The following is a 25726-nucleotide window of genomic DNA, read 5'->3' on the forward strand; positions in this document are numbered from 1 at the left end:
AGGCGTTGTTAAAATAAACTCTGAGCCTTGTCACCGTTGCACCGGAAGAGACCGTCGCAGCGGCTCGGTCAGAGTTGAAAGGTTATCAAAGTTAACGTCACGTCAAGCTAGCTATCAGCTGAAGAAGCTTGTCCTAAATATTATGAACATGTCAACTACAGAGGAAGACACAGAGATGACCATTCCATGTGTGGCCATCACGAGTTGTGACAGCGGTTTTAAAGAAGAAGAGCTGATAAAACGTAAGTTTAGCAAAGCTTTACGTGCATGATTTGACAAACCGGCTAATGCTAAAAAAAGCTAACTTTCTATTAGCGCTACAGATTACATTTAGCAGTGCCCGCTTGTTGCTAATACAGGTTAATAACTAATCTGTCCGAGCGCGTAAGCGAATTCTTGTTGGGCTGATTTTAAAACGCTAAAATCAAGTCTGATGGTGTTTACGTGCGTCTTATTTCAACAACTAGCCAGTTGTCACCGTGAAAGCAAGTTGATTGACACGACGAAATGTCTCTCATTTGTTTGTGTGAGTTATAATATGCGTGCTTTTACCGCAGAGATTCTCAGTACGAAGACTTTACCTGAGCCGATCAAGCGAGAGGAAACAGTAGTGTGGTATCCGTGGACCATCAACAATAAATATTACACAGCGGATGTCAGGCTATGTGTTGTACCGAGCACTTTTCAGATGTCATCAGAGATTGCTCAGTCGATGCAGGCTTTCATCGCCTATTTTGACAGCACAGTGGTATGTAGTTTAAGACGAGCTTCAGTTTTAGAATCTATATTCTGTGATACGTGTGCATGCGTTCAGAGTGTGTGCATTGTGTTTACAGGAGGATGGTCTGGAAAAACTAAATCCCTGGATATCTGTGGTGGAAGATCTTGCTCCAGAGGTGCTCATTCTGGTGTGTGACAGAGTCTGTGAAAATGGTGAGTTCCCCTGCTCTGCCTGCTGGCTTGCACTTGAATACAACTCTGCAGGCTATTACATGGCATCTGAATTTGTATTTCAGGGGTGACCAGACATGAAGCACAACAGTGGTGTTTGGCTCATGCATTTGAACTGGTGGAGCTCAATCCGCAGGAGCTGCCAGATGAAGATGGTGAGTTTTACAGAAAGCAGAAACTTTAATGAAACTGCATATACTTAAATTTCCACTCTCTCTTTATATTTTGGTATTTTTTGTCCACATTCTCACTGTCTTTGATGCTCTGTCAGATGACTTTCCAGAATCTACAGGAGTAAAGAGAATTGTCCAGGCTCTCAATGCCAACGTGTGGTCCAGTGTAGAGATGAAGGATGGTGAGCTGACATCACTAACATAGTTATCCATTGCACTTTTACCTTACTGTTTATTACTGTGTGTGTATGGTATGTGATGGCTTATATTTCTATGTGATAGGGCACAATCAGGGCTTTGGTCTGATGAGTAGTTTGGTGGCTGCCAGACACAACAACCCACACAGCTGTTCACAAGAGCCACAGGTCAGAAACAGACTTAACCATTTTCATTTATTGTCTTTCATTGTGATCTAACTTCCTTCTCATGTGTATTAATGTGTCAGGTCATAATGAGGCATGCTAACCCTAGCCCCTTTCCTGCAGTCTTCCACCTTGCCAGTAGAGGGCTCACTTGTTAATGAGGACACTAGCCATACAGAAAGTAGTGCAAACACAGACACACAGGGAGACACAGTAGTTGGTAAGTGAACAACATCATTATTGTCCCCCTTTAGTCTGTTTTTTTCCCACTGGCTCATTCTTTTCAGTATTTTTATTTATTTTTATTTTATTTTTTTAACCAAAACATGGATATCTTGATGATGTGACATGACATTTAATGTCTGTGTTGATTCTGTCAGATGCTATGACTGATTTGGACATTCAGGAACTCGCTAATCTCACAGCTGGAGATGCAGATGTGGATAACTTTGAACGTCTCTTTACCAAATTAAAAGAGATGAAAGGTAATTGGGGAATGGAAAGTGAATGCATGGCTTGGATGTGTGTTTATAAATCATTGTTTTTTTTTGTGTCAAATATCCCAACAGCTTATTATACTTATGTTTTGGTTTTCTCTGATTTTCTACCTGCAGACAAAGCTTCTTCATTACCTCATGAGCAGAGAAAGGTTCATGCAGAGAAGGTAAGAAACTGTAGTCACACCTGGTTTACAGGACAACAAGAGTAGGACCTGGTAATATTCATAATCTGTTTGTCCTGTTTATGTAAAAAGATTAATCATCTACGATGAAATTGTTGCGAACACAGTAACACAAACCATTGTCAAACCAGTCAGTCCATGCCAAAATAGACGATGTGATGAATAATATTTAATAATTTTAATAATAATTTCAGATCTCATTGTTGGAGCCATGGTTCCTGCAGCTTCAGGCAATGTAGATTTAAGACTTTTTTATTTGTCACTCAGAGCTAAGTTTAAGACCAGTCTTCTAACAACGAAATTTGAGGTAGGACAATTTTATTTTGCCCAAATGTTTATTGTAACATAAAACATGACTTTTTTGTCCAGTGAAAAAGTTAGATTATATAAAACCAGCCCTTTTTAGAGTGGAACACATAGAAGACGATGTACATATAATATTATAATTATTAAAGTATCTCTTTGCTTTATCAACAGAGGTGGGAAATATCTGGCATCTCTGGCTGGTTTTCTGGGCGATTTTGTGTTTCTGAATCTGAATGTGAGATTCCACTGCTTGGATTCCCATCATAACCAACTGAAGAAAAGGAAATTATTAAATAAAAAAATAGATGTTACCTATTATTTTGAAGTCGCACAGTGCAACATCAGAAAAAAACGGTTTATAAAATGCTTCTCCTGTCTAAACATTTTTAAGACTTTGAAAGATCAATTTATGTCAATTTAATTCATATCAAGGCTTTATTTTTAGATTATTAATTCAATACCTTTTAGGACTGTAAGGATCCGCAGGAACCTTGGCTGGAGCACTTATCTGTTTCACTTTGAATCCAAAATTGGTTGAATAAATTGTGACGTTACACATGTTTCACTTAAACTTATATGAAGTATTTATACTAAATCTGCTTTCCAGGTAGCAAAAGCGTTTTGGATGGCCATCGGTGGTGATGACGATGAGATAGATGGCTTATCATCGGGTGAGGAAAGCTAAAAGTAGCTACCTGTGACTCAGCCTCCCTTCTCCTGGTCCTCCTCCTTTCCTGGGCCTCCCACAAGATCCAGCGCCCTTTGACTTGCTTCTTGCACCTGGAAAGTGGAGATGCTTACAGATGGCGCTGTAGGCACAGTCATGTTTAGAAACTTTTGATTCTTAATATAAAATGATTCCAATACCGATGTGTAGAGAGAAGATACTTTGAATAGGGCGAGAGGAGATCCAGCTGATGGCCCTGATCCTCAGTCCTCTCCCCTGGGTCCCTTGCTTTGCTACGAGCCCCGAATGAGCGTCAACACACGATGCCGTCGCAGGTGGAAAAACAAGAAAATGATGTGGGCTTTGATTTATGTGTATGTCCCTTAGGTACAGTTGTCACATATATGTGCAAGTGACATAATGTGCCTTATCCTTAGAAGAGTTGTAAGACATTTAATGCGCATTCTGTTCAATCAACATAAAGACTTGTGATTTTAATTTTTTTTTGGCTGTTTTGCATATTTTATTGTGAACACAAGACTGTTGGACTACATCTCATGCTAATTAAGATTAAGAAAAATACACGCACCAGAAAAACAGCAACACCTGTGTGCAATAATGGAGCATCTCTACAGTAAATAAAATGTTCAGTGGCAGTGCTGTAATGGACAACATTATGCTGAAGGGTGTTTTAAGGCTTTTTCTCTTTGCAGAACTGTAAAAGATTATCTTACAATATGCCATCCAACAAAATATCAACACAAACTACACCCTCAAAAACTGCCCAGTAGTTGACTCATCTAGAATTGTCTTTCCCTTTTAATCCTAAGTATATTGGCTTGATTTCTCTTAAACAAATGGTGAGAAGCCAATGAGTGACAAAAGAAGAACTGACCCCAAAAATAGCAAGAAATTAGTAAAAGGTACAAAGAAAAGCGACCTGTAAAAATTGTTTTTTCAAAAATAGAAAGAAAAAAAAGACATGGGGTAAAAAATGCTTAAAATTATAATACATTTGTAACATAACTTGAAATATGTAATCATCATAAGTTTATTTTCCACTTGGTTAAAAAAACCCAGACAGCCTTCTAAATCTACTTATTTCTTGCAATTTGTGAAACATTTCTTGTCAATTTTACCAATGTGCGCAAATGTTTAATTGTCCAAATATTCAACCTTAAAAGCCTTTAAAAAAATTATACTTTCACTTACCTGTTGGTGAAAAAATGAGGATTAACCTCACTAATAACCATATTTCTACATAAAACCTAACATTACCTCTGTGCAGGACCACATAAATTCTAACCTTAAAAATGAGATGCAATGCTTTTATAAGAAAATGATGGTATGTCCAGGAATTACTTCAAAAAGGTTTTAAAAAGCTTTGAATTTCACCTCAAATTTTCAAAATTTACCTCTGACAGTTTCACATTGACTATAGGACAATAAGATGTGCCTTTTTCACAGCAAACATTTTGATTTCCCTTGCAGGAAACGCACAGGTGTCACTAATAACACTAACAATGATGGCTGTGTCTATTCAGCTGCTCCAGCAGGGGTGACAGTGAAACCGCGTGCACAACACAAGGATCCTAAAGTCAAAGCAGCTAAATGGAATCCAGCTGTCATTTATTTCATTATTTGCACCTGTGTTGTTCCTTCTTAAAATGTCCTTTTTGAAAAAGGCCTGTCATTTCAGATTCATTTACAGGGGTTTCTATTTTCGTAGTTACTGTAATATTGAGCTGTGGTTTAAAGAAACATTGCATTAAAATCTTTTTACTCAGTTGCATTTTATTAAATTTTTCACAGATAACAAAACAATGGTCATTTGAGGACAAATATTAGGCTACATGAAAAAAAACATGTACATAAGACTTGAAAACCACCAACTAAACATATCAAGGAACACTTGAGCACTGATACGGATCTACCAAACTAGCTAACGCACTGTAGCACACAGTATTTCAGTTAAGCACTGTGTAACTGTTTGAAATAAATTACATGGTGACTCAGTCTTATGTACTATAAGTAAGTACAGGATAAACATAGTGGCTTCATAGACAATGACAGCGAGCATATTACACATGCCTTATATTGTAGCAATGTACATGTAATATACAGTATTTACCGAACAAGCAAATTACCACTAGAACTAAAGCTTTACACTGATCAACACGGTAAATTGGAAGTGCATCATTTACCCACAAGGAGTATAGTGTACTTTTGGCCAACAGTTGGTAATATCTGTAAAAGTAAATTTGTTTATTTTGTTATTCTACATGCCATTAATGGATGAACCACAGCCATGGTTGCTGTTACCGACTACCCTTCACACTGAAATCACATGGGTGCCTAAATTCAACCGGCCGGCTACGATCACTCATACTGTCATTCTCTACGTCCCTATTATGAAATAACAGTAATAGCTGGTACAGTTATCCCGTGTCACACTGAAGAACTAGTTGACCCATGTTAGAAGCTGCCTGCATTGACGCAGGCAGAGTTTTGGGTCGTTAAAGCAAAGACTTTTTTTGTGAATCTACTCATGCCAGAGGTCAGTCAGGTCCACTGTTTCAAGCACTGCATGACTACGAGAAATCACAAGCTATAAATATTTATATACAATCATATTGAGGCAATAAAAAAAATATATTCCCATGCAGGACAGTATGCAAAAATAACTTAGAAAAAGTCTCTTTCACTGAGGAAAATAGTTTTCATACAAGGGTTCTTTTCAAGAAACAATGGTGCTAATGTCTTTTTTCTGTTTTTTTTTTTTTAAATAGATAAAATACCAATTACATGATCAATCAGATAACTGACACTTTAATTCATACAGATGAATCAATACGGGCAAAGTACCTTGTACTTAAGATATTAATTAAATATATTCTATTTATTCACTACTAAGAATGAGTTTTCATGTTAATTTATGGTTCAATTGATAAATAAGCCTCCTAATTCAGTGATTAGAAGGAGTGGTTACTGGGACACTGAAACGCCAGTGATGAGAGCATATTTGAGCTAATTCATAGAATCAAAAATGTTTTTGAAACATGTAAGAGACGGCCAAGCTGAAACTGTACCATAACTTCAACTTGGAAAAAAAAACTCATTTATAAAACAAAACAAAAAAAGTACAACACTGAGCACAGACGCGATGTCTGAATGAATAATGACGAAAAATGTGGTTGTCTTTTGAAACCTATTGCAAATACCCTGTGGCTGCCCATTGAACACATAAAAACAATGTACAAGTCCTAAAATAACCGTCAAATGGAGACACTAAATGTGACTGAGGAAAGTGCTCTAGATGTGAGGTGAAATGTTAGACACAGCGAGGGAGGAGTGATTTACTGATTTGATGGATGGCGTCTCTTTCCTTATTATCACAGAGAGGTGCTTAAGTTTACCTATGTGGTTTGTGTGTAAGTGTGTGGATAGGAAGAAAGGTTTCTGGGAGTTATGTGTGGCTCCTAGGACACACTGGAGCAGTGGATGCTGGGAGAGCCCATCTGTGTGAGTACCTTGTCCAGCCACTGCAGAGGGCCATTGAGATGCAGTTCTATCCAGCAGGGGGTGCTGGTCACTGTCTGACGTCTGCAGGGTGCAGAGAGGAAGAGGGGCAATAGAGTCTGTCATTATTGAGAGCTTTCATACATCAACACTGAAAAGATGTGCCAATATGTCATCATGAGGTTAACTTCATCACAGTCAGTGCAAACATACAGTTTACTCAGTTATCTCTTGTCTTTGCTGAATTAGCAACAACACTGGAGCCAACTCTTACAGGCCATTTCTGAAGTCATTCAAGTTGCTATCAGAGATGTTTCCTCCAAGATGTTTGGTGCCAGAAATATAACACGGACCACTCATGGTCCAGTGGGAATCCCCCCTTGCAAAGGGTGCCTGAAATGCGTTCACCTCCCACTCCATGTCTCCCTCACGAATGCATGCCTGCTGCATTCTTTCTCTGTTACTCAACCCTCTCTCGCCGACTCACAGCAGCAGCACCCTCCCCCCATCCCCATCTTTTTCCTCGTCTGAGTCTGCTGCTCCAGCCTGTGCACAATGCCGCTTCATTTATTCAATCCCAAAAGTGAATTTGACCATAAACACTTTTTCTTCTAAAAATTGGGGCACACTGCTTAATGAAATCTTGGTGTCCTAAATGTGCGCAGTACGACAGACTCAAGGAAAACAAGAGAAGTGATGAACTCTTAAAACTTTACACAGGCGGGACAGAGATGACAGCATATGGCCTATGTGTTGAGGCAGGTGCTTTAATCCACCTTTGAAAGCTGAAATAAAAAATGCTAATAGAGCACTTAACCATGAATGGGCTTTTTACACAAGAAACAAAAAGTGAGAAAATTAAAGTGCAGCCGTGGGAAGGGAAAGGTACACCGTGTGTCTGGTCTTGGCTGTAAACGGTTTTATGTGCCGGTGTGTCTGAAGAAAGACGTCCTCTGTGAAGTGAAGAGCCGTGAGCAGAGTTCGCAGAGGGCCCACTTAAAACCCCCTTAAATTCTCTGCCCCTCTCCCTCACCCCGGGGATTACTCAGACCTGACAGCCTCCCTCAGCATCCACTCTGAGTTTATACAAGTACATAGTACCGTGTGAGAAAAGAAAAGGGAAAAAGCAATGAGACAAAAGGAGGCTGAACTCCAGCCATGTCCAAAGTCTGGCTCGGGGGCCAATTGTGGCCCTTTGACCAAATTAAAGCAGCCCTTGGCTTGTTGTTCAAAATATACATTATTTGGCCGAACACATTATTGGTTAATAAAGCCAGATCACTTTTACATTTTTTTCATTCACCTCACAAGGGTAGGATTATCACACAGTTTGTAGAAATGCACTGAGTAGGTACTATGTAGATGGAGTTAATGTTGTTGTTGTTTTTTTTGACAACTAACAAGCTAACAAATGGTAACCTAACAGCAGACATTTTTCTGCTAGGGAGCAAATATGGCCACGAAAATACTGACATATTGAGTATCACAATTTTATGTCATGTGATACATTGTTTTTTTAAAGAATCAATACAACGTCAATTTTGTTGTGTTTAACCCCCCCACTTCTAGACAGCAATTCTGTAATCTGTCTTTAGTCATATGATTCTGTTGTTCCAGCAACATATTCTCAGTGTGTTAAACGTGCTGTGATAAATATAGATTCTACTGTTCTAATTGCATTAAAAAGTTAACTTTTTCTACTTGACTTATGCACATGGTGGAGTGGTCTTTGTGACAGTTTTCCTTCAAGTAAGATTTAAAAAACACCAAAAAATATTGCCTTGATTATTGCCAAACATCCCGATAAACTGAATCACCTGCTTTGTGGATTAAAGCCTGTACAGAGCCCTACAGCAAATAAGTGTAGAGTCAACATCAATTTTTTTCACTGAAAGATCAACAGTTGTTTTTGTCTCACTTGCGTGGATTTTTTTTTTTAAATAACCCACATCATGTTAATTCCCAAGTCTTTTGACCACTTTTTGCATATCCCAGACAAATTCTATTTGTTGGCATTTTTGGTTGAAACTCAGGCACTAAATTGTAGTTGCTGCCTTTTGTTACGCTGAAAAGTACCAGACTGAAAAATAGCAAAATTTAAGTATATAGCATCTTTAGCAAACAGTATAAATTGGTCTTAGCAACTTCTGCCAGCACAGTCAGTGGAACATGAACTGGATGAACTGGTTGACCTCTCCACTGCCTTTTGTCACTTTTAAGCCTCAAACTATTGTATGTTAAAAATATATATATATATATACAGCATTCATGTACTCATAATTGCAATATAATTGTCTTAATTGGTTTGAGATTTGAATCTGCTCACCTGTACTCAGCTCCCCAGCCCTTGACAAAACTCATGCGGATGGTGCACATCCTGGTGAGTTGGTAGACAGCCTCAAAGCCTTGGTTGACTGACTGGGCGAGCAGAGCAGCAAACTCCTGATTGTTGAAGATCTTCAGGTTGCAGCCTGAAAAAAAATTAAATAAAATTTTAAAAAAGTATTATTCATAGTGGTAATGTTTTAGTATTAGGCAGGGCTGTATTGAATTGTTGTAGCCTGACATTTGAATTCTAAATCAACATTCAGAAGTGTGAAGGGAGAATCTGGGATTAAATGCCAGAGCACACCTGGCTTCAGGTGTTTGTGTGTTTCCTCTCATGCCTACCTGGAGGTATTTTGCAGACAGTGGCAGGATGCCAGCCATAGCGCTGGTTGCAGTTGGGACTCTGGACAAAGATGGCACTGTCACTAAGACACTCTGCAAACACCTCTCCACCAATGTAGTACAACCTCACACCCCGTCCTGGAAAGAAAAACCAGAGAGGGGATTGATGCTAAGCACTGAGGCAGCTGAAAATGTCAGGTGCAAATATAAAAGGCAAGTTAGATCAAAGCTTATACGGTCCCTGTGAAGTTAAACCAGTACCTATGTGTCTGCGCGTGAGCTCTACTGCAGAGTTGCGGTTGACGTTGGAAAGCAAGCCCAGACAAAAGCGTTCAGAGTTGGATGGGTCTGTGAATCCATCCACTGTGAGGGAGGGCTGGGAGGCATGGAAGGTCTCTCCTACACGTTGGTTCAGCTCATAGTAGGAGATGGAGCACCAGAAGGCAGACTCACAGTATGTCACAGGTTGTAAATCTGTGTGAGCAGAGCATGGGGGTTGAATGAGTACATTAGCTAAGATTTAAGGTCCACTGAAGTCCATGAGAAAAAAATTAAGAAACCCATGAGAACAGGTACTGCTTTGTGGTCAAACTACCATTTGACTGTGGAGATGCACACAGCTGATAACGCTTCTCTTTGATTTCTCCTCAAAAGCTCGTTCCCATGACCCTCATGGCCCCTGCCAGGAATGGCCAAGACATGACGTGCATATTTATTTAGTTAACAATGACCTCCTGGTGGCTTTCCACATAGATAGAATAACCTGGCAACCGGATATTATTATTATTGCATTACCTTGAGCTGTCTGTTTCTGGCCTTTCCACAGACGAGGACAGACCAAAGACAAAGACTCCATTCATACCACACTTACTCTGTTACTGCCCTGAGGCTGAGCCTCCCAGACGTAGGCCACTACTCCTGCATATTGCTAATCTGTCTCTCTCACACACACGCTCACCACCACAAAGATATTCTAACCTGACTTGATGAGTACAGCACCACTGATAAGACATCAGCATTTTTGGTTTACTAACATGTTCAGGTCAGAAGAGGGAAGTTACACAGATGATATGTCTATCACCTCTTCTTACCATACAGCATAAAAAAAGTGCAAATAAGTGTCCAGATATACTTAAAGCAACAGAATTCAGTCTTCTGAGCCCTAAACAAGCTTTGCTGTTGCTCTGAAAAAAGATTTTAAGTCTGATAAGCTTTGCAAAAAAAACAGCCAGGACAAGTGATTTTTCAATCAATTAACACTTTGCTTAGCCTGTTGACTGACGCGCAGAGCAGGTTAGGATATTTTCTTCAAGAGAAACTGAAATAATCATATGTTCGCTAACCCCAACCCTAACCCTAACCCTTGTACACTTTGGATCCAGTTATGAAGAAATCTAATAAAGTGCTGCTGCATATCGAAGCTATCCTCTGACAGTAAGGATGGCTCCTTTGCATAAGACATTTTAAAGAGATGACAGGTACGACAGGACTCTATGTACTCTATAGTAGAGTCATCAGGTCCAGTCATGTGGGGATGTGTCCTTTAATGCAGGGTGATTCAGATAAAAAGGTCTGTAGTACTGGTCCTACATAAATGCTCTTACTAGGCGGGTTTCCTTTCAAGTTGCGCAAATTGAAATTGGGAATATAAAATACTAATGGAAAAACTTCAGTTTAGAAAAGCTTCCATTTATTGCAAAAACGTTTTTACGATCACTCGAGGTAGTATTTCAGGTTATTCGAAAAAGACATATTTCACAAAACTGCAACACTTTTTTTTGGCTTTTATAGGTCACATGATGCTATGGCTAAGTGCTTGTCATTAGGAACTGGCTCCCTCGGATTCCTGCGGCACTGGGAAAGACGGATTGTCTATGTGACCTCACAAGATGATCGCTGAATATTTACCATATGAACTGATTTGTATATCCATCAGTGCAATTGCTTGTATAAATGCAAAGGAGACCAACTGTTTGTATTTTCTGTATTGTTTACCTGTATTTCAATGTTTTTTCGTAAAAAATAAAGCACATAAAAATGATGATGATAAGAAAGTGTTTAAAGTGTGAGCAAAACTTACTAATATAGTAAATGAATGTAATTTGATTTCATATGCCAGTTGCTGAGAAAAGGCCATGTTACTGTATAAGCAGTATTATACTTTACATAATGTAATTGCTACCAACCAGAAAAGTGCAGATAATGATATGCTCTGTAATTAAAGCTGACCTCTTTGGTTTTGCTTACCAAGATTACTGTTTGCAGGTGACACAGGATTGGGCGACAGGCTGGGTGAACCTGAAATAGAGCAGTAATAGAGGTTTGGCTCATGATCTAGATAAGGCATAATTAGAGCAGTTTAAATTGTATGTGCGTTCATGTGAATCACCTGTGTCCATGCTGTGGTTGAGCTGGTGATCATTTGTCTCACCATCCTCACTCAGATACCCTGGTGGTGGAGTTTCTGTGATATACAGACACAAAGATTAAGGAACACACTCCTGATCTCAACACATTAAGGCTTTGACGTGTATTCAAGTGCTTAAACAAGTTTTTGTGATGCAATGCATTGTGAAAAAAGAGGCAAAAAAATGATTGCAACAAGCATTAACCAGTAATTTTTCTGCTTACAGTCAAGTTCCCTTTCCTTGTGAATGTATCTACAATAACCAGACAGTCCTCTCCAAATAAGCAAAGTCAATTATCAGTCATGAGCATAAACTCACAAACTTCTAAGTTCTGTTTTCATAAATAATGACACTTTATCTTACCAGGAATATAGTTACTCTGGGGCTCAATGCCAGCGGGGAAGTTGGTGTTCTCGGGGATGGATGGGCTGTAGTCATCCAGCGGAGGAAACTCTGCAGGTATATCTGTATGTCGTGGTACTAGGACAGGAGGCAAAACTGGAGACAGGCAGATACTTTCTTTAGGACCAGTTCAGCCCCGTAAACAGTATGGCAAAAGCTTTAACTGAAATACAGTCATTTGGACCATGTAGCAATTAAGTACACTCACTTGGCGTCTCCACCCTCTGGTAGTGGTAGGGGTTGACGCAGACTTCATCCCTCTTGGTGTGGAAGGCAAATTCACAGTGGTCGACAGCCCGCAGCTCATGGTGGGACTGCAGGTCTGGCCAGCGCCACAAGCGGCAGTAGATCACATGAGGTAGACCTTTTCTGTGGGAGACCTGGAGACGCCCATCTAAAGATCTGAAAGACACCACCACAGAGACTGTAGCTGTGCATGCAGACTGAATGTAATCAGTCAATGTGTTGCTTTGCTCTGTGCTCCAACTATCATCGAAATTATGTTTTTTTTTATTGTAAGATACAACCTGTCACATATTCCTTAGTTCTGAATTAATCAGCATTATGTGAGGACAGGGCACCAAAGCATTTGACTGACTAGTTGGCTTTTCTTTTTTTCACCAAACGGCTACATGTAATGTGCTTTTTAATGCTTTTTAATTTTCTCTATTCAAATACTGAAAGCATGAAAGAAAGTATTTTATACCAAGCATTCCCTCAGCCCTAGGGATGGCGATCAGGAACCGGTTCAAGCTCGGAAGTCTTTCCAAATTAGAGCTTATCAATTCCTTAAACTAGCAACAAGAATGTGTCACAGTGGAGATGAAGAAAGGGGCCAAAATATGGCTTCACTTCCAAAAGAAAGGTATCAATAAAATCTTATTGATTTCCATCCCTACAGGACTTTCCATGTAGCACCATACAGAGAAATATCAGTTGTCAGAATCATCCTAAAATGACCAAACATTGAAATATAAAATAAAAAAAACTTGCTACAAAGTCTACAAAACTTTACAATGGGGTATTAGGGCCACTGTAGATAATAATAAAAAAAATGTAGGGCAATATTCTGGGAAAAAAATCACAATTTCCCAAATGAAAAAGGTAGGCTATTCTCAGAGTTTTTAAAGTTGCAAATTTTTGAGAAAAACACTCAAAGATTTCTGAGAAAAAAATTTGGACATTCTCTGAGTTTATGAAGTTGTACATTTCTGAGGAGAACATCTCAGCTATTCAGAATAGTAGTGTTTTTTTGTTTCGGGGGTCAGAGAGCCACATCACTTCACTTTGGAGTAACGCTGTAGCGTCTGTGTGATGAGGTTGATCCAAAGTGAAAAGATATGTTTTTTTTGACCCCCCAAAAACAAAAACCTCACTATTTCTGAGGTTTTTTTCTCAGAAATTTGCGACTTTAAATACTCAGAGAATAGCTGAGTTTTTTTCTCAGAAATTTGTGACTTTATGAGAATGTCCAACTTTTTTTCTCAAATTTGCAACACCAATCTCAGTTTTTTTTTTCAGAATATTGCCCTCCTTTTTTTTTCCTTTTTTTTTTTTTTAACGTACAGTGGCCCTAATACGCAGTCATTATAAATCATCCATGGCCAAGTAGGTTATTTTAATTATGATGCAATACCATTCATTTATGAAGTTAAATTGCAGTATGTAAAGAGAACTGTTTGCACTGGAAGCATATGTAACTGTGAGATGTAAGCCTCTATATATTGCAATGAAACCCAAATGACTAAAAAAGGAAAGGAAGGACTGTAACGGATCCTGGATACCCCCCACCCACACACACACTCACTCACACACACACTCTCTCTCTCTCACTCACTCACTCACTCACTCACTCACTCACAAACACACACACACACACACACACACACACACACACACACACACACACACACACACACACACACACACACACAAAGTCCAGTGTGGTGATGGCTTTTTTTCCAGCTGAACTCAACAACAGTTCAGCTCATCATAGAGCTGTCAGACAAGAAACATATGTTTCTCATTCTTTACCATGGCCTGGCCTCCCGAGAAGTATGTCACAGAGGACTTGAGATTTCAGAAAAATGAAAGCTACCTTGGTGCCGGTTTCAAGCAGACCAACAAAGCAACTTACAGTATCAAACTAAAATATCATAATGACTAATATTCATATACATTTAGACTAGACTGGTGATGACATTTAACAAAAATCTTAATCTTAAATAACATTAGAATTTGACTTGTTTATTACTTTACTCTGAGAGGGAATGAGGTGCATGACAATCGCATTTGAAATTACAATTATGGTGCGCACCTTTGTCATGTTTATATTTTATATATTTTATTATATTATTATATTATTATTATATTTTATTTTATACTACAACTGTGTCATCTGAATGATCAGATGTTGTAAGACATAAAGGCTGGCCCATTAGTGTGGCTGCTCTTGCTGTCCATGTGCTGCTCTTTAGACTGATACCTTCGGCTAGTCGTTCATGAAATACAATATCTATTCTGCCATTTATTTAGTTCAATGCATTGAAATAACAGCCAAATCAAGCTGAACAATAGGCTTTCAAACAGTTTTTGCCAGAATCTTAAAAAAGACACATCTACGTCAAGCTACAAAAAGGCTAAATGGGACCAAGTAAAGGACACATGGTACCAGTGAACTCTGAGCACTGTGTTACCTAAAAAGTTGGAAGCATCATCCAAACACACACCAAACATCACCAAGCTTTGGGACTACATCACCAAAAAATAGATGGCCGTGGACTCATCTTTCAACACTGACTCTTGCATCAAGGGTGCTTTTGTTGGGTCAGCTGAGGTCAGCGTTTCTGAGCCTCTGGCAACATTGGCCCACGCTTCTGACTATGTCCTGTCTCCCTGATTATTCCACTTTGACTGACATAATGACCACTCTGACACCCAGCTGGACTGACACAACCATCTTATCCACCAAACATCAAGTGTGCAGTAGCCAGCCACAGATTCACAGACATCTCAACCCCAGTGCAGCACCTTTTACCTTTTTGTGACATCTTGAGTGGGAGAGAAAACACTTAATGTTGGAGTTTGGTCCAAGCGCCAACAATTAACAAGCCTGTACTGCTAAATGCCTTCATAAAAAGAAACAGCAGAATTAAGATGACAACACTACTTTTCGGGCAGGATCTGGTAGCCTAACATTTCAGTCACATACCACACACTTTGACTCAATGTCTTCTGTATTCCCAACAGATAGCACAACAGCTGTTATTCTGTAAACTTACAGTCACTAAACCCACCGAGATGGAACCACAATCCAAACAGTGGCCCACGCCCTCCCTAGAGCCCGGAGCACATTCCTAAGAATTGAGGAAAAGTTTTTAATGTAGGTTAACACCCATTCTCTGACTTCTATACAGACCATGATAGGGGACTCAAAGTTTCAGTAGCAATTAGATTACAAGCTGCCTAATAAACTTTAAAGGATGCTTAAAAATTAAAGTTACTGAGGGTGTATTCCAGCTACTACAACCGAGCCTATTGTCAGCAGGGCCAATATGTTTACCTGCTGGGGTTGCAGCGAAATACTGGTTTTAAGTTATACTGTGTTACAACAACTGACAGTTACTATAACATATATGTTTACTTATCTATGGTAATGAAAAAAACTACAACTGGACAGTAAAAATGTCACATTAATTTTAGTTATTTTCAAAAGGGAGAGTTTTTATACATACTTGTATTTAAAAATTGTTAGTATAGGAATAAAACATTTGTATAGCTAAAAAATAAACTCTTTTTTATTCTTTTAAGGGTCACTGAAACTAAATACCATGATACAGAGACATTGTAATATTTGTAGAGATGGTTATCATGTCTTGAAAGTCTCATACCAACACAACCCTAATACTTGCATTGATTGTTTTATATAAGAACAAATAGTAAAGAGACAAAAAATACATAAATAAATAAATAATAAATTATGGCATGTATTTACAATGTACTCAGTGTTGTTATGTATCTTATCAAAGTTATCACTGTAATGTTTGGTAACAATTTTGATTTTATTTAAGATTACATTTTCACATCTGTACAGGAAAGCACATGGAAATAAGGACTGTAAGCTAGCACTCACTCACAGTGTTACTGTTGACTGAAGACAGTGTCCAGCAAATAAACTAACTAAACTGCACAATACTTTACTCCAACATCATACTGAGTGACAGCATTTGTGACTCATCCAAACCACTGCAAATACACCAGTGGGTGTGCAAAATCCAGCATCTACCTCAAGTGTTAGTTACTGGTCTTTTTGGACAGATGGGTATCTCATATGGGGAATCCCAAACCGAGCCCTTATTCCAACTCTCCCAGAGTACACACACTCCAGTCTAAACATCCTCTATGAGTCAGAGCTCTGCTTTGCCAAACCACCCCTTCTTCTCCTGTTCATCACACGTGTGAACTGAGGACATACTTGTTTATGCAGCACTAGATGTACCACAGCTACACTGTCAGCAGGTGAAACGTGCTGAGACGTTTCTTTTTAAACTTGTTTCGGCATTTTAGAAACTCCGACTACTATGTGTGTCCAATTCCAAACAATTATGCCATTCCAGGTGTATATGAAGGTTACAGCTGGTCTACCGGTCAGACTACTTGTGCAAACTAACGCTATAATGACATAACAGACTGGGCATCAAGTCCTCTTGCAGTAACGTTAACTAACATTCATAACACTTTCTAAGCTACAACAGAGGTAACACAGTTTGTAATGTATCGAAATTTGACGCTGATAAAATACTAACTGGCTGGTGTCTGTTTCCACAAGAAAAATAAATATGCAAGCTGAAAAGCAGGTTAAGTTTGTATTGATTAGCTAATGTTAGCTCTGCTATGCTATGTTTTTACCATAGCAGCTAAAGCTAACTATCAATGCAATCAAACCCCGCTGCACAATGTCATAATTTTAATCTCCTGATTGATGAATTTAGCAGTTGACACATAACAGTTAACGTTAGCAAGTTAACAACGAAAATATAATAATACAATAAAAGCACTAAGCTCAAGCTAACTAGCAAGCTACTTAGCTACCTAGCTAGCTGTCATCAACCGTAGCTAGCCAGCTGGTTAGCCGTGTCTGTGTCCTTACCTGGGTATGGTTATGCATTTCGTGTTGACATTCTGTGTTGTGATGGCTTTCTCCAACTCGTCCAACTGTCCCGTCTTTTTCAACTTCTTCACAAGACTTTTGACAGCCTTTTCGCACCATTTCTCTTCTTGCCCGTTCTGCTCTCCTTTCTTCCAGCCAAGCAGCCTCTTCACGATTGGAGGAGTAAATGGTAATATAGACATTTTATATTAAAACTTAAACAATTAGTTACAGCTATGCAATTTAATTCACACAATTGCCAGCGGTACAGTTTGTCGTTCCTATGACAAGTTAGCTAGTTAGCTTTGCTGGCTAAACTCCCAGACCGACGGGTGGCTGGTGGCTGCCGGGGGACTCGGCAGCAGCGGCTTGCGTCGCAGGTTCAGTCCGCTCAAGTTGGCCGTCTGTCGGAGTGGATCAGTTCCTCCACCAGCCAGCCGGGCTGTCTGTCTGCCCCTCCTCCTGCTCCTGCTCCTCAGTCAGTCTGTCCTCCACCTGCAGCAACCAAGTGTGTCCACACAACTGTGTGTTTCCACACATCACAGGACCACCACTAAAATAAACATTTTTAAACATGAAAGAATAATGCAACGGCTACTTTTCAAGGCCCTTCAACTTTTCAAAGCAGGGAAACAGTTCAGGGGCTGTTCGTCATTTATGAGAGGGAAGGTGGGTGGTGGTGTATTGTGTATTTATTTTACTGCCAAGATAACGTATTTTATATGTTTTGTTTTGTATCTTTTGTTCTTCTGTATGTTTTCTTTCAGATGGTCCTTGGACACATCGTGTGATGAATGCTTCCATAGGAAAAATAAAAAAACAAAAAACAATCTGAGTTTAAAAATGGCGCTATTTCATTAAAATGACTTCATTCTGCATCTCATTTAAAATTTGTCTAAAAAGCAACCATTAACACTGATTAACCAGCATGCAAATGTGTGTGAAACCTAGAGCTTTTTTCAACTCTAGGGTTTTGTCTTCAACTTTTACCTTGCCAACATCAAAGGGTAAATTGTAAAAATCCATTACTAATTTCAGGTGGAGGGATGCAATTTCTGCAATTCACACAGGGAGGCTCAAAGAAAAATATTTGTAGCTTCAGCGAGGCTCAAAATAAAAGAAATTATAAAGACAAAGTCACACTCCAGCCATCCCCTCCTCTGACAAGTAAAGAACAGTTCCTAAAATAAAATGCAAAGATAAAGCATTCTTTATAAAGGACATTTACAGCACCGGAATTACAATATTTGCTTTAATTAGGCTACTAATTCAGATGCAAAAGCCTATGCTTACAATTTTTTAAAAATGTGTCTGCTTAACTTCATTCATTCTGTGTTATCAGTTTCAGTGATTATAAACCCGTCGTGTCCATCTATTCAACATATGCCAAACTCAAGCGGCAAGAAATGAAAAAAAAGTTGTAATAGAGATATGCCGAGACTGAAAAGTGATCCAACTTTTGCATTTACTGTGTCCATGAATAGAAGACCCTTAGGAATAATCCCCCTTTCATCCTCTCATAAAAGTGATTTTATTTCACCACAGATGCATCTTTCCAGAAATGGATGAGGGAGGCGACTGCATTCAGTGGTGTTCAGGGTTTTATGGTGTTATTGATAAGTGCAACCCCTGGCTGCTGCCTACAGTAAACAGCAGTGTGCCTGTGCTATAAATATCCCCGTCCAGGACCAGCCCCCTTTCCTTTACTCTATTTATAATCTCCATCAATGACTGCTGTCTATTTTTAAGCAAGCATTTGGCATGGCTGCTTACTTCCTTCTTCTAAAATAAATATTTCAGCTATCTTGGCAATGGTACCTGTAAAATAATATTAAGGACACTTCATGGCTCTTTGTAGGACAGTCAGTTGGTATGTGGATCTAAAACTAAGCCCTATTTCTAGTTATAATTATTGATAAACACCGAAGGGATTACAATTAGGGCTATGCAAGGCAATGGGCAAAATCTTATGCCAGATATATTTAAAGGTCCAGAAATGGAATATAATGTAATTTAAAACATATTTTTTCTTTAATGTATAATAACCTGATAATAAGAATGGTTGGGTTTTTGTTACTTGAAAATAAACCGATTATATAGGACCTCGTCCACAGAGATGGCCATGTTGCACAGCCATGTTTCCACAGAGGCCCAGAACACATGAACTAAGGAATGGCTTGTGATAGGGCTATTCGCATTAACATGTTTTCACATTGGCCACTTAGATTAGCAGCTAATTTCGCAACAAGAGTGCAGGAAAAACATTTACTTTACTATTACTACTGTAAAATCTTAATTTTCCTGAGATTGTATTCCGTGATTTCATGTAACAAATAAATTGAATTGAACAAATCTAACACAATGTTCCTTTAAATTGAATTAAACTGCATGAATTGTATAAATACTATAAAATTACATATATTGTATATTGTCCATTCAGGAAAAAAATGTGCTAACAGATATTGATACATAGAGAATAATAAAATCTTGTGTTTGACAGTTGAAGATCTAAATCATTGCATATATGGTCTTTACCAAACAGTAAAGACCATATATACACATCTATGCACAAAATTGTGCATAGATGTGGATATGTCGATCCTACTGTTTACATGATATTGATGCTTAAAATGGCTTTCCTAATGTTTAACATGTCATTGAAAAAGGAAACAGGCTGCCTTTCTCGTGAACTCTGATGGTGTGCTTCAGGGCCAGCACCTTTTACTGCCTGGGGACACGGGCCGGACAGCTGGCGTGAAGAGTTTCTGTGTGTGTATGTGTGAGAGAGGGGGAGGGGGGCAGATGGGCCGCAGCAGGCTCGAGAAGGTCTTAGGGACAGAGTGAAGAATGATTTTGGACAAAAGGCACGACGGCTGGGTGAATAAGTAATGACCGCAGACAATCTGATGGATAACAATGGCATTGTGATGGACCACTCATGGGCTACGTGGGAAACAAGCAGGATGTGTTGCTGGGGCCTGATCAGCTGGGCGACTGTCACAACCATGCTTAGACAAGGATGGAGTGGCAATTAGAGTAAATATGCCTTTTGTGTGTCCATATGGGCAAATTATGGTGACATTGTAAGTGTTATAGTAATACTATAGAATTCTTATATAAAATGACTCAAATTTTTGGAACAATATTCATTCAGTTGCAATAAAAGCTCTTGCTATAATTACAGATTCTGTAGGATAAATACTAGCTTCCAGTATATTGTATGATATAAAAAGCTTACATTTAGCCTCCACAAACCTGTAATTGCCTCAGCAGCTAATTGCAATGTGTTAGAATCAGACATAGCTGTTCAGCAGCCCCAAACGGGTGGGGTCCAGCTCTCCCTGCAATCTCTGCCTCCTTTTTTAATCTCCCTTCACACTGCAAGCTGTTATCTGTTGCTTGCAGCCATCAATCTCTCCCCAGACAGTGGCACCTTCAAATCTGGGGCAGCCATGACCTCCTGCCTTTCTTCCCTCACTCTGGCCTGAACCGCAGCACCCTCAAATCCTCTTCCTCTGGCTTCAGACCCACACAGAGGCAATACATTATCACATCCTCCTCACTGCGATGCTCGCCATTTGGTGCATTTCTTTTCTCTTGTGTTTGTCTCACAGGTGTCTGCATGTGTGATCACTTATTCCTCTCGCCTGCAGATATTAGTTTGTGGTGCACCCAGGATCCCTCCAATCAACAGTCAGACCACCTCACGTCAGGGAAAGATTGGCAGAGCATCTGAAACAAAAGACATTTAACCCTTAGGGCCCGCTTTAATATTGCACACACTGGTATTGCTCTGTGCCCAAAATGCGCCTTTAAAAAAATAATAATTATACATTAATTTTATTTTCTGCTTTCATTAGCTTGCTTTTTAACCAACATCAGTCTTCAAAACATTTTAAAAAATGAATTATTTTCAGTATATTTTTGTGCAGTGTCAAATACTCACACTCATACAGCTCTGCACACAAAATTCACTTTTCCATATTGGACTATCAAAGATATTATACATTAATATGCTTTTCTGTGTTTTTTTTAAAATTATTATCACAGCCTGGGATATGTCAATGATTTGCAGCAACATTGACTGTGACAATGCACCTAGTGGAAATAGGATGTATTGTCTCCATATGCCAAATATGGTTAAAATAGATAAACAAAAATGATATCACCAGGTGGAAAATAGTAAGAAATTACAAATTCCAAGTCAAAAGCCCAGAATGGCACCCAGAAATAATACAATGTATGTTTTTATGCTTTGATGGCAGTAAAATCTTATTCTTATTAAAAGGTGAAAGTCCAGTTATTTATTATATTTCATTAATGGATTACCAACATTTTTGCTGTGTTATTTGAACACAGACATGACCATCACTGACCACAGAGACTTCGCAACCTAGCTACCCAAAAGCTTTTGCTATTAATGATCTATAAAGCATGAGAAAATTATTTATTCGCCAATAACAATGCCATTAACTGTGACTCAGTTGTGGTAAAGAGTCTTACTCTACTTAGATTACTTAGATCCTGAAAACGTGAGCATGACGTGTTCGTCTGCTCTGATGTTAGATTACCATGTAGATTATTTCCCAAAATTGCAAGTCAATCTGTAGCATAAAGGTTTGACTTATCACATCAAACCATAACATTTCTGTCTTGGTACACTGGCTAATATACAAGTAACAGCTATACAAGTCAATACAGATATTACCACCTAGTGGCTAAAAACTATTACTGCAGCATTTACTGTTCATTATAAACCAATCCCGAGCTTATTTTGTGGACTTTCATGGCAAATATTTTCTGTTATATCCGACCTATCTATCAACCTATGTTAAAAATAAAGAGAAAAGAGTACACACTAAGGAAAGCACTGATTTAAATAATAAAAGTAATTCTGGCTAAATTCTGTTTGGCTGCTTTAGTTTCAGGGTCCTGGTAGTGTGTGTAGTGTATTACCTCACTGTCACTCTGTCATCATTTACTGCAGGAGTGGAAGACGTACTCAGATTTTCTACTGAAGTAAAGGTAGTACAGTGTCGTAAAAGTCCTGTGTGCAAAATTTTAAGAAAAGCTCTATAGATTTTGCATTGAAATAAACTTGAGGTATCAAAATTATTTGTTATGCAGAACACATAATTTCAAAATGTTTCTGTATTACTGAGTTATAGTTACTGATGCATTAAGTGTGCATTACTTTACTGTTTTACTGCAGCTGGTAAAAGTGGGGCTCAGTTTAATTACTTGACACACTCTCAACTCACAATAAATATTTATATTATATTCTGCATTATGTATCTGAATCTGCAAAGTCACCAGTTACTTAAATGAAAAGTAGCACAGAAGCATAAACTAGCAGAAAAGAGAAATACTCTCATTTAGTATACAAGTACCATGACAATGTATTTAAACAGGCTACAGCTTAGGAGAAGATAAAATTTAAGACAGATTCAAGATTTTTCAATGCCAGTTGGAATGAAATTTAAGACCAATTTTACAGTAATCAAAACTGTAAAGGGAAAAGGAAAAAACATTAAGAGACATCAATTACTTAGGGATAGGGACAATTTTGAGCAAAAATTTATTGTAACATCACGACTTTATGGTGTGTGTGTGTGTATATATATATATATATATGTGTGTGTGTGTGTGTGTGTGTGTGTGTGTGTGTGTGTGTGTATATATGTGCGTATATATATATATATATATATAACCCTGTTGAATACAGTGCTTGGCAAATAAATATTAAATAGCCTTAACTTTATTATTTTACAACTCTGGTTTATTGGGGCACTTAAACTGAGCCATTGTTAATGTTATTAGTCGGCCAGAACACTTGTACTTCCACAACTCTGCCAGGCAAAATGAGAAACAGGCTTATAACAAAATGAAAATATATATTTCTTAGTTTGGAGTTATGTACAAAAGGACATTCCCCATGTGTGTTGTTGTGTTTTTGTGTGTGCGTTTGTTTTTGTGTGCATATGCTCAAGTACGCCTGGGCATCACTGTGATTATAATTTATTTGTGAATCAGTGCCATTGATTTATATGTTATCCCATAAACACAATTTACATGTTTATTGTGAACAATGGCCCATAACAGCATTAAGTTGATTCAGGGGCTTTCCCAAATATCTCCTCATCTTATGTATGGATGGAATGCAGCACTTGGCCATGATTCATTAACTTCACCTCCAGGCTAAAATGGCTTTCTGTTTGGCCTGTTCCTCAAGCACTTGGCCTGTGTTTGCAAAGGATCTCCCCCACTACAATTCTCGTTTAGAGGTGGATATTGATATTATGAGCCATAGACATGAGATAAGAATGATTACTTATTTTTTTATTTGCCTTTTTTTTGTGTTTGGGGGGAAAAGTTTGGAAATCAAAGCCAGTTTCCTTAAACTGACAACACTGCAGTCACAGTCACACAGATGACACTTTCATCTTTACAACTTCCTCCACAGAGCTTGTGGAACTTGTCATTTTCTGAGATCTGGTAAATACACTCTGTCACTCACACCACCGCCAAAACTAATGATTGTGAAATTAGTTTCAGAGCAATCAGGAGCTCCCCTGCTAAGACCCACTGTATCCATATGCATGAAATTGCTTGCGTTAATACATGCTATGAATCGTGGGTAATGCAGTGAATAATTCTGACTGAACGCAATAATGCTATCTTCTATTAGATTGGGGACTGTTGTGAAGCCGGAGCCCTGTGGCAATATGCTAGTAAATGGCCATGTATGGATAATTAAGCATTACTCTTGAACATTAAAACTTGCTTATTTCAGAGAGCTGCAGGCAGTGAAGAGCTCTTATTGGACTCATCACTATTTTTGGTGTCTCCCTATAATGTGTTCTCATTAGTATTAGTATGCGAGCAATTGTAAACTTTCTGATGTTTCTTACTGTATCCTGAAAATGGGTTTTCATTAGTAAGAGTGTATTATAACAATTGTAATCCTTGTAAAACATTTTTAGAGGTACTTTAAAAATAAGGTAAATTGTACACTGAGGCGTGTTAGTTGTTGGAAATCTCACTAAAATGATTGATTCTGTGATATCCAATAGTGCATGAAAATGCATTAAAGTAATTGCTTTATATGCTCTTTTCTATGATATTTTGATAAAATATAATGAAATATTCAAGGTCCAGTTTGTGGGATTTAGTATATTTTCATATTTAAGTAAATTTTCCTCAGCATATATTAGCTGAAAATAAGAATCATTGTGTTTTCGTTACCTTAAAATGAGCCGTTTATATTTACACAGGAAGGCGGTCCATGTCCTTGGAGTCCAGCATGTTGCACAGCCATGTTTTTTTTATTTGTTTTTTTTTCAGCCTTCAGGTTTGTCCCACTGAGATCAAAGATTTTTTTTTTTACAGGGGAGACCTGACCAAGAGCAGCAACACAGAGTTTCAATCAACAAATGAAATTTACGTAAAAAACACATTGATTTCAGCAACTCGAAATGATCAGATAAAACAGCTGCACACAGACATCCTGGATTCAATCGATTTCACCAAGGTTTTAACCCTGAATCTGAATCGATATCAGTTTTCTTGCGCTGCTCTCAGACATTTTTCACAAGTATTTAAACCTTTTAAACTTGAGCAAATGTATAACTTCAATTTCTGTCAAAAAATAAAGAAATAAAATTTAAAAAATCAAATAAAAAAAGAAAAGAGAGAGAATCATTAGAAAACAAATTAAAACAAATAAGTAGGGTAAAATATCCAGAATAATATATTTAATGTATATATATATATATACATATTTATAATTATAATCATTATGTTTATGTATTTAAAATTAGGGTAACAGAAAAAGGTACATGTTATTTATTGTTATTTATATTCGTTATTTTATTTTAGTTCTGTTTTTGTTCTTTTAGCTTTTCTTTTTTTGTGCTAATTTCAGGTATTTTTCTTGCAACTTTTTATTAATTCCTTGTTAATTTGTGGGTAATTTCTTAAGTTGTTCATGGCTCTTCCTATGTATTTGAAAGAAATAAAACACATTTGCTCTGGTTTCAAAGGATATAATTCTGCATTATTAGCAGAGATGGTGCAGAAATGCCTTTAAACCTTCAACCCATACTCTTGTTGTCGTGACCTCCAAACAAACAACCAACCTTCAGGCTGTCTTTTGTGAGCTAAACTGAATGACCTGTGTTAGCAATAGGAGGACATGTGATAGATAAACACATTCTTCAGGGCCAGGTGATGACAGCAAAGACCCATCCTGCCCCTCAGCTGTTGTGTTTACCTTGTTTGCATCATCTGTGTCCTTTGCTGTTGTGTCCACCCACCATCCAATCCACAGAGGGTTAATAATGTTAGAACATGGCAGTGTACCTGCAGGCCTGAAACACTGGGCCTTAATGAGTGTGACGTAGCAAGGACACAGTTGTGACTGTACCGTTTAGGACAT

General features: G+C 38.2%; 2 protein-coding genes across 2 annotated transcripts; one reads left to right on the forward strand and one right to left on the reverse strand.

The window, feature by feature from the left end:
• Nucleotides 1-40: 40 nt before the first annotated feature.
• aagab (alpha and gamma adaptin binding protein) lies at nucleotides 41-3639 on the forward strand. Its single transcript, XM_042496367.2, has 10 exons — nucleotides 41-242; nucleotides 558-748; nucleotides 837-933; nucleotides 1017-1106; nucleotides 1223-1306; nucleotides 1407-1489; nucleotides 1610-1706; nucleotides 1867-1971; nucleotides 2101-2150; nucleotides 3082-3639. Exons 1-10 carry the CDS (start codon nucleotides 143-145, stop codon nucleotides 3157-3159), a joined length of 975 nt encoding a protein of 324 aa, XP_042352301.1. The 5' UTR covers nucleotides 41-142; the 3' UTR covers nucleotides 3160-3639.
• Nucleotides 3640-4915: 1276 nt separating this feature from the next.
• On the reverse strand, nucleotides 4916-17856 carry smad3b (SMAD family member 3b). The gene is made up of 9 exons (XM_042496227.2): nucleotides 17290-17856; nucleotides 12349-12542; nucleotides 12102-12236; nucleotides 11720-11794; nucleotides 11578-11628; nucleotides 9592-9804; nucleotides 9331-9468; nucleotides 8987-9131; nucleotides 4916-6744 (listed from the first exon to the last, which is right to left on the reverse strand). Exons 1-9 carry the CDS (start codon nucleotides 17490-17492, stop codon nucleotides 6621-6623), a joined length of 1278 nt encoding a protein of 425 aa, XP_042352161.1. The 5' UTR covers nucleotides 17493-17856; the 3' UTR covers nucleotides 4916-6620.
• Nucleotides 17857-25726: the final 7870 nt, after the last annotated feature.

This window comes from Plectropomus leopardus, chromosome 7 (genome assembly GCF_026936395.1).
Source record: "Plectropomus leopardus strain MGB_pleo_1.0 chromosome 7, ASM2693639v1, whole genome shotgun sequence".
Lineage (NCBI taxonomy): Eukaryota > Metazoa > Chordata > Actinopteri > Perciformes > Serranidae > Plectropomus > Plectropomus leopardus.

Bases quoted from the DNA above. Each gene is read 5' to 3' on its own strand.
- aagab (XM_042496367.2), top strand. From the start codon at position 143: ATGAACATGTCAACTACAGAGGAAGACACAGAGATGACCATTCCATGT. The intron at 243-557 runs GTAAGTTTAGCA...CTTTTACCGCAG, and splicing joins AGAAGAAGAGCTGATAAAAC to AGATTCTCAGTACGAAGACT. The intron at 1,972-2,100 runs GTAATTGGGGAA...TTCTACCTGCAG, and splicing joins CAAATTAAAAGAGATGAAAG to ACAAAGCTTCTTCATTACCT.
- smad3b (XM_042496227.2), bottom strand. From the start codon at position 17,492: ATGTCTATATTACCATTTACTCCTCCAATCGTGAAGAGGCTGCTTGGC. The intron at 9,469-9,591 runs GTACTGGTTTAA...TTTTCTTTCCAG, and splicing joins GCTCACGCGCAGACACATAG to GACGGGGTGTGAGGTTGTAC. The intron at 6,745-8,986 runs GTGAGCAGATTC...TGCACCCTGCAG, and splicing joins GGCTGGGGAGCTGAGTACAG to ACGTCAGACAGTGACCAGCA.